Consider the following 9,245-nt stretch of genomic DNA (forward strand, 5'->3'; position numbering starts at 1 on the left):
CGTGGGAGGAAAAGCTGGTAAAGGAGAAGCAATGGACGTGGGGAGCCTCGGCCTGCTTTTCTGGCGGGGGGGGGAAAGGGCCTGACCTTTGTTTCTCAGGTACGCTGGCAGCCCGGATCGCCCTGCTCCATAGGTGCAATTCCCAGATGGAGCGCCGCGTTTGGTTTTGCAAACTTCTGACGAGGATCCTCCATGACAAGCCAAGGGGCAGCAGCCTGGGAAGGCCCTTTTGGGGTTTAATAACTGACTGAAGGGTGGCAAATAAAGGGTAGGGATGAGCGGTTGGCACTCACGGCGGAGTGAGGTTATTGTGGAGTTTCACAGTCATCTCTGCTGCTTTTTCTGAATATGGTGATGTGGAGAAGGAAAATTCAATCCTAAGTTATTTACGACAGCTAAACCGGACTGTGGGAAGCTGCAGAGACCAGATAATACTGAGTGGCTGAGTGCTAGTGTGGTAAACGAGATACGATGGCAACGGGTGTAATGAAGGTAACAAACACCGCAGCAACTGACTCTGCATCAGCTTTTACTATTCAGGAAAGAGCAGTTGGTGTCTCAGCCATTGTTTCTTTTAAAAACATCACTTCAACACCCCACCATAGCCTAAAAAGGATATTTTGGAATTACTTTAAAGGAGCAGAGAACAAAGCAGAAAACATTATTATGCTGCTGCATAACTCGGTGATGGTTTGTGCCCTGGTGATTGCTGGCAGTTCTGGTTAGCTCATCTCAAAAGGGGAGCGCTGGAAAAGGTAGGATCAGGAGCAGTGTGGACGAGCAGGGTTCCAGACAAGCGAAGCCTTCATTTCCTCACCATGGGGGAGAAGCTTGCTGACAGGAGATAGGATGCGGGGGCATGAAGTCATGGGCAGGTCAGAGAAAGCAAGGAGGGAACATCAGTTTTCTGTTTCTTACAGGAAATTATGATGCAGCAGGTCTGAAATAAACAGGCGGAAGTGCTTTTTCACACAACATGCTATTAAACTGTGGCACTCTGCCACAGCATGTTCTGCCGCCCGATAGCATCGGGGGCGGTGGGACCAACCGGGAGCATTAAAACCAACGAAGCAGGTATGGGAAGTTCCTGAGCTGCGGTGGTTGGCTGGCTGGACTTTCCCTGTTGTAGCATCATTGGTCTCCAGTCGTCGTTTTGCCCCTGGGCTCCTTTGCACACCTACCACCGAGGAGGGTGGGAATGTTTGGTTTAGGTCCTGACTTCAGAAATTCATAAAACAGCTATAAAAGGTAAATACAAAACATTATGTTGCTGATGCTGTCTCAGGGTTGGCAGGCCCTGGCGGAGATCGGCCCTACAGGAGTCCCTGCCCATACCAAGGAGTGGCTCTGAGGAAGAGCTCAGCGCTGACGAGCTGCCCATGAGGGTATTTTGTTGTGGTGCCAGTGCCTTATAGTGCTTCACATGGATGTTTATGTTAGGCTCATAAGCTTCAAATTAAAAGAAGCCAATATGATCTTGTCTGAATTCTGTGGTGGGATGCAGCCTGGAGGTGATTCCTTAGTGATGAGTGTTAAATCTACATGTTCTAGCTCAATCATGGTGCCTTTTTTTTTTTTTTTTTTTTTAAGTAAACTGAAATTTATTTCATTGTGAGAGCTTCGGGGGTGGAACAGTGGCATTACCTTTGCAGTTCATTTGGTTTTTCCTAATGAGACATTTATTGTCACAGTCTTTTACTCCTGTGGATGTACTCAGGCCATGCTAAAATTAATTTCATGAGCATTTAATTGACAAAATTAATAGATCGGGCTTCCTTAGGCTCTACGTTTTAATTGTGTCAAGTTTCCCAGCCTTCTTATTCTCACAGAGCTTTCTGAATCCTCTTCAATTTAACTTTTTGAAGTGTAGACATGAGAACTGAGCGACACTGTTCAGTGGTGGCTTTGGTAATGTGGTTCTATAGACCTACGCAATCTTAAGTGGACTGTGAGTTGAACCATGAAATGGCAGAGGTTAAAACAATTGCTGTCCAAACCCTCTCCCCCCAAAAAAACCCTCCACAAAAACAGCATTAGTGTGGGTCAGGGCCTTGATGTAGTTTCTCCCACAAAGGATGCGGAGAAGTCAAGACTTGCTTCTCTGCAGCACCCATGCCTAGATTAGCACTTGGTTTTGCTGGTTTGTGCGTTGACACTGGTATCCTGAGGTTGATTGCTGAATAACAGAAGTATCTCGCTGTGGGGACGCTCCTTGGTTACTCTGTGAGCACCGCTGAGGTCTTATGCCTTAGTTGGCATCCCCATGGCTGGAGAGCTTGAGATGCTTCTGGTTTCCCTCACCCCATGCCTGTGAAACTCCGGGGGGCACTGTCATTCCCGATGCCATCCTGCACGCGGTTCTGTCCCTGCCTTGCCAGAGCATCACCGTAACTGGCAAGGTGCAGGAGTTTTTCTGACAACGTATTCTGGTATCGTGCAGGTACTCGCTATGTATTTCCATTTCTAAACCTAATTGCTTGTGTACAATATACAAATCTGCGTCTGCCTCCAGCACTGCGATGTTTTACGGTCTTGAGCAGCCAGCAGGTATCTGGATGCGTGGCCAAAGCTTTACAGGCCTTGGAACATCTGGTTTCCAGAATTCTCAGGTCTGCCACAACGCAGTGCTTGTTTCCAAAGGCACTGCCTCACCTAACCAGGGAGACAGCCCACAGTGCCTGCAGCTGATGTCCAGCCCAGTCCTGCCAACCTGATCAGAGATCTATGGTCTCAGTGTTGACAGTGAAGAGACCTATCTGCTCAGGGTCATCTCAGTTAAAAGGAGCTTGTGGACTCTGGACAACTGCCATTGAGCCCTTGAACTGAGCAAAGTGCGGATGCCCCTGGTCAAAAGCAGAGGTCGTGTAATTCTTCAGCCCTGAGCTGCTCTGGCGTCGCTGCCCAGCGAGAGGGGCTGCGCTCGAGGTGCTTGGCTCGGCACGGAGACACCCGCGCTTCCCTCACGTGGTGCTGTCGCAGCGCTGCTCGCTGCATCGCTGTTGTCTTTGGTCCATCTCGGTCAGTGTCTAGTGGCCGTAGAGTATCTTTGGGGTTAAGCTATATATATATATATATATCACCCATAGGAGCCTGTCTGCTTGTGTACAGGTAAGCGTGCAGGATTAGGCACGGTCTCCCTGCCTTTTTGGTGCTCTAATGCGATTTAGTACTTGCCTCTGTGCTGCAGCAATCTCTGACTCTCTCCTGGGAGTGTTCCAGGAGCAGGGATGCTGCTGTGCTGCTCAGAGGGAGGGCCCATAGCGTGATCTGGCTGGGCTGGCCCAACACTCCTCAGTCTGGAGCCTCTTAAACCCTGCCCAGGCCAGACAAGTGGCCCTGCTGGAGCGGGGCTTTAGCTGTGTGACCGGCTGCTCGGGGGGCTCCTGTCAGGCAGCAATGCTGGTCTGAGCTCTGCCTCTGCACCTCCGCCCATGCTGTCTGTAGTCCTTGTCTCTTTTATTTCAAAGGAAGGCCTCCCTGGAGCGGAGGGTGGGAGAGGCACCTCTAGTCCATATGTGATTCAACATCTCCTTGGTAATAGCTACCCTTGCCTGTTTGCCATGCTGAGTGACATCCCCGCTGACCTGAGGTGGATTTCACTGGAGCTGAAAGCACCCGGTTTCGTGGGTGATTGGCTTGTGTGGAACCTGCTCAGCTGGATCATTAAATTAGATGGGTTTCCTAAGTCATAACTCTTCCCTGTGTCCAGACAAATTCGATTTGACATGAATTGAAGTTGCCAGGAAATGGTAGAACAAGTGATGAGGAACAAAGTTGGAATTGCGAGCGAAACACTTCACTGGCAGAGCACAGTAAAATTGCATGGGGTGCTGTGATGAGGGGGTTTGGTTCTTGCTGGATTTGTGTGTTGATCATGGAGAGGACAGAAATGAAGTTATTAGACTTAGAAATGGAAATGCTCTAGGAAAAGCCACTTAGCCTGCAGTTTTATGTATGTTAATACACCTTGATGGATAGGCATAGAAGAATCAGTGAGAAAGTGTGAAGTTGACGTAATATTGATACACAGGCTGGTAAACATAACAATTCCTGTTCCTCCACTGTATGGAGTTGCACAATTCATCAGTGGCATTTATTTGAGGAACAAATTTTTTCATTTCTGGGAGAGATGCTTAAATACACGTGTGTGACTCCTACAGTGTCCTCTCGAGGACGGGGATCGCTCCGTGCCCACTCACCAAGCCACAGCAGCGATGTCCTGTCTGGGTACAGAGCAGTAGCCTTGGCCCGCCACGATTTCTGCCTGTCTGGAGCACATAGACAGACACTGGCCGCAGCCATGCAATCTGTAGCCAAGGAGTATGAACTGCTATCTGCTCGTGTCTGAAATCTGGCAGAGATTTTTCCCTTGTCTTTGTTGTGGGTTTTCTTTAATAAGATACGGCTGACACATTCCTTTGGAGCTATTATTATTTTAAGACTTAAAAGATTCTCTAAGATCGGCCTTGTGCTTTTTTTTTTTTCTTTAACTGAGAAATATGTCCCTGGTTTTCTCTAAGTTACTGTGTTTGTGTAGCAGATGTGTGGGTCTCGGGGCAGAACAAGAAGTCCCGCGCACGAGAAGTGTCGTGGCAAAGCCTTGATCAGGTTGTTCCGTATGGGACTGATATCCTTCAGATATTTGTTTGCAGTGGGGAAATGATTATGGGAACATTTTGAAGCGTGTTTGTTTAGGTATCATTCCCTGGCGTATGGAATTATTTTTTCATCTTTTTCTCTCTTTTTTTTTTTTTTGTTGTTGTTGTATTAAATTACATCAGATATAATTTAACATGGAGGTTTTGGCTTTAGATCTGACGTTTCCTCTGAGCTTTTTGTACCTTCCCAAAGCCTGGTTCATCTTCCTGGGCTGGTGTTTTCAACTTCACAGCCACTTGAGGAATTGATTTGTTGTTTTTCTTACAGCTGACTTTTGTAAGTTTTGGTTGTTTTGGTGTATGTAAAAAGGAACTAAAAAAAAAATCCTTTGAAAATTTTTTAAATGACAGCAAGTTTTGTAACCACAAGAAGTGAAAGGCTGAGACAGACAGAACTTGAGCCGTGTCTTTATGGACACATGCTTTCCTTTGTGCCAAGCTTGATTTATACTGCTTCCAGATACAGAAAATACCCCATTTCTGTAGTCTCTTGTTACTTCTTAGTCTCTGGTCAGAGGCCCCTGGCTTGTAACTCCCTGGCCGTGGCTCTGGCCAGGCAGGGTGGTGGAGCTGAGCAGCCAGCAGCCCCCAGCCCCGACCCTGCAGCACCCTCCAGGCCTCTCTTCTGTTTGCTCCGTGGGGCTCCCCAGATCTCCGCAGAGCCTTGCTAACAGCCTGCAGGCGCAATTCCGTCAAGGCTCTTTTCAGGGTCGCACTGGCTTCATTAACTGAGTGTGAGAATTAATCACATTAAGATCCTAATTGGTTGGACTGTGTGCCTAACACCGTGGTGCATTGGTGGCAGCGTGGGGTTGCTTTCCTGACCGCGTGGGAGGGTATGGACGGGATGAAGGGCTTTGGCTGTGTGCGCCGTTTCAGCCGCAGCTGGGAGCTCGGCTTTGTAACGAACGTTGCTGTGACGGGTCCTGCCCTGCTCGCTGAGATGTGGGTTGACAGGAGCTAGCAGCACTTGGCTGCTGGCTCTGCTTGCTTAATCTCTGGTGACAGAGATGCCCAGGCAAGGTGGACACTGGGTAATTCAGGGCCTTGACAGATAATTTGAAACCCTCTTGCCTTAACCATTTTCTCTCCAAAACTGGGTAGGGGGAAGTGCTTGTGGTTGCTCACTCGGCTGATGCGGTGGATGTCTCCTCTTTCCCCAGTTCCTGCGAAGCTGTGTGTGAGACGCTGCAGTCATGTCTGACTTTGTGGAAAGTGAAGCAGAGGAGTCGGAGGAGGAGTACAACCAGGATGGGGAGGTTGTGCCCAGAGTAACCAAGAAATTTGTAGAGGAAGATGAGGATGGTGAGTCTGCCTGTCTGTTCTGAGTTTGCTGAATTGTCTGTGTGCCTTGCTGCTGTATTTTTGCATCCCATGACTCTGCAGATGGAGCAATAACTGTGCTATAATAGCATGGCCATCTGTAGTCGATAATCTCAGCTGTTTAAGTGCTTCCCTTCCTCAAAGTGCTTAGGTGGTTTTTATATTTGGCAATAGAAAATACCCTGCTTCACCCTGATGGGACTTGCAGTCGCACAATTTCATAGTAAACAGAAAAAGCAGAGGAATTCCCCTGGTGTGACCACTCCACCTGTTCCTTCTGCAGAGAGAGTGTGCGACAAGAAGTGAGGTTCTGGCATGAGCAGGTGGCTGCGTTCTGTGTCAGTAAAAGTGTTCAGTTAAAACTTTCTGCGTGGATAGTGTGAAGGAAGATGCCGTTTGCACTGAGCCGAGAAGGATTCTCGGCAGATAACCAATGAGTACATGTCTAACTTGCTGCTCTCCACCAGATGAGGAAGAGGAGGAGGAGAATCTTGATGATCAAGATGAGCAGGGGAACTTGAAAGGATTCATTAACGATGATGACGATGAGGAGGAGGAAGAGGAAGAAGAAGCGAGTGACTCTGGAGACTCTGAGGACGATGTTGGCCACAAAAAGAGAAAGCGCAGTAAGTTTTATGATGGTTGTTTGTAGCAGGCCACAGTGCAATGCTCTCGTGCTGCCCTGGGTGTCTGCATGGGTGGGTAAGCTATACCCTTCTTGCTGGTTGGTCCATTCCCAGATTAGTAAAGAGAGAGTGTAACTCATCTTTGCTTTCTTCTCTTAGCTTTTGATGACCGCCTGGAGGATGATGATTTTGACCTCATTGAAGAGAACTTGGGCGTTAAAGTCAAAAGAGTGAGTTGTGTTCCCATGCTGTTGTTAATGATGTCATGTGTCTTAGCATGAAGGAGGGTGGGCTCCTGCCTGGAGTGAGAGAGTGGTGCCTCCTGTCTGCTCCTGCCCTCTTGGAAAGGGACAGCTGAATGCTTGAAGGAAGCAGGATCTCTCCCTGCCCAGGCAATTCCTAGAGGTTGCAGAACACTTTCTTCTGGTTCCTGAAGTCTGCTGTACCCCTCCCTTTTCACCTCTGCAAGACAGTCTTGGAGGAGCCCATCTTCCAATAACCTTCTCCCGCATGGTGCTAACCTCGCAGTCAGCACAGGCTATTATGGGCTCTAAAGCTCCTTCTGTAATGCTCGCTAGAGGCACATCAAGCCAGGCTAACGCTGGAGGTGACAGCATGCAAGTGACATAGTCCTGGCTGTGGTGCAGTCTTCAGTGGCCAGTTCTGTTGTGTAGGTGCTGTGCCTGATGAGCACCTGCGGCACAGCTCCCGAGGGGGTGGCTCCTCTCCCCCGTGTGCCTATGCTGGGCTCCATGCTGCTCCTCTCAGGTGCTGCCTGGGGAGCAGGGAAAGTGCAGTTCTGGCCTGGCAGAGATGAGGAAGAGTTTGAGTCCCTGTGCCAGGAATTATGTGTGCTAACAAGCCTTTTTGCCTACAGCAAAAATTCAGGCGTGTGCGAAAAATGTCCGATGATGAAGATGACGAAGAGGAAGACTATGGAAAGGAAGAACATGAGAAGGAAGCCATTGCTGAAGAAATCTTTCAGGATGGTGAAGGCGAGGAGGGAGGGGAAGCTGTTGAAGCTCCTGTTGCTCCACCAGAAGAGGAAGAGGAGGAGGAGGAAGATGAATCTGGTGAGTATGGATGGTCAATTACAAACATCCAAAGTTTATCCTAGGATTAAAGCACAGGAATGAAGTTGAGAGTTTCTCTGAGCTAGAAGTAACCAAAGGCCGTATCCCTCTTGTGGTAAAGTCTTGTCGGTCTGATTAGTACAGTCTTTAGAATTAAATGTTTGTGGGTGGCTGGGTTAGTTTGTCTAAAACGCTTTGTCCAGAAGCACGTTACATGTGCTAAGGTGTTGAGCATCTCCTCTAAGCTGCCTCCAAAATGGAAATGCTTCAAAGGAACAAGTCAAGGCACTGTTTGGTACCTAGTAGCACAGCGCATGCCTGCCCTACGTCTCCTCTTCAGCATCAGCCCGTTGCCACTGCTGGTACCATACTGAAAGAGTTTCAAGAATTCTTTCTGCCTACTGTCCAAAGCAGCAAGGCCTTTTCTGACTGCATTTTTAGTGGACTGAGCTGCAGATAGTTGCCAGATGGCTTTGCCTGTGTTTGGAAGTTTGTTCTAGGTTGTTAGTGTGGTTCAGACTCCTGGAATGTTTGAGGTTGGTGTAGGAGATGCTGTGGGTAGCTGGGCAAACTGACAGCCAGTGGCAGCCTAAGTCTGTGGTAGAGGCTTATAGTTGTATTGGCTGAGCTGAGCTTTGTCAGAGGTACCAGTTGAATATGCAAGTGTCCTGACCACTAAATTGCTTCTCAATGTCCAGACATCGATGACTTCATTGTGGATGACGATGGACAACCTCTGAAGAAGCCAAAATGGCGGAAGAAGCTCCCTGGATACACAGATGCGTAAGTATTGATTGGAAATTGGTCTGGAGCCTCAAAAACAGTGCTCAGCTTACTTGATTCTTGCAACTGCAGAGTGGTTCAGCTTGTGGCCGGATACTGCTGGTCTCTTGCCCCAAAGGAACCCGGAAAATTTAAACACGGCGATTTTTAGCCTGGGATTTCTTAAATGTCTATCTCCTTCCTTTCTCCCCTGGATTTTTTACAGGGATACAAAACCAAATCCCTTAAGAGAAGTATTTGCATGTAAAGCTCAGAGTTGTGTACCTACCCATGATTTTTTAGCCTAGGTGGAAAACTAAAGGTTAGACTTAGGTGCTCTGGCCACCTCTGTTTGGTTAGAAAGGTGTTCTGTGAACTGCACCATGGGGCTGAATGATAGTTTTTGCTTTCCAGTGCTTTGCAGGAAGCCCAGGAAATCTTTGGTGTGGACTTTGACTATGATGAGTTTGAGAAGTACAATGAGTATGATGAGGAGATGGAGGAGGAATATGAATATGAGGATGAAGAAGCTGAAGGGGAGACCCGTGTACGACCCAAAAAGACTGCCAAGAAGCGTGTCAGTCGGCGTAGCATCTTTGAGATGTATGAGCCCAGTGAGCTGGAGAGCAGTCACCTAACGGACCAGGACAACGAGATCCGCATGACAGACATGCCGGAGAGGTTCCAGGTGAGGGAAAAGGGTGCCAGTGTGCAGGCAAAAGGCATTCCAGCTCCCACCGAGTACAGCAGGCCTGGGACCTGCAGGCCAGCTTTTTCACCTGGCTGCTGGCTGGATTTTTCCA

General features: G+C 48.4%; 1 protein-coding gene across 1 annotated transcript in view; it reads left to right on the forward strand.

Moving 5' to 3' along the window:
- Positions 1-5,778: 5,778 nt before the first annotated feature.
- The window catches only part of SUPT6H (SPT6 homolog, histone chaperone and transcription elongation factor), a 23,504-nt gene continuing 20,037 nt past the window's right edge, over positions 5,779-9,245 (forward strand). The window contains exons 1-6 of the mRNA XM_035900636.1: positions 5,779-5,963; positions 6,449-6,607; positions 6,767-6,837; positions 7,485-7,680; positions 8,379-8,463; positions 8,857-9,130. Coding sequence (XP_035756529.1) covers positions 5,855-5,963; positions 6,449-6,607; positions 6,767-6,837; positions 7,485-7,680; positions 8,379-8,463; positions 8,857-9,130 — 894 coding nt within the window. The 5' untranslated portion in view covers positions 5,779-5,854. The remainder of the gene's footprint in view (positions 5,964-6,448; positions 6,608-6,766; positions 6,838-7,484; positions 7,681-8,378; positions 8,464-8,856; positions 9,131-9,245) is intronic.

Source organism: Egretta garzetta, unplaced genomic scaffold (assembly GCF_000687185.1).
Source record: "Egretta garzetta isolate BGI_Z169 unplaced genomic scaffold, ASM68718v1 scaffold108, whole genome shotgun sequence".
Classification (NCBI taxonomy): Eukaryota; Metazoa; Chordata; class Aves; order Pelecaniformes; family Ardeidae; genus Egretta; species Egretta garzetta.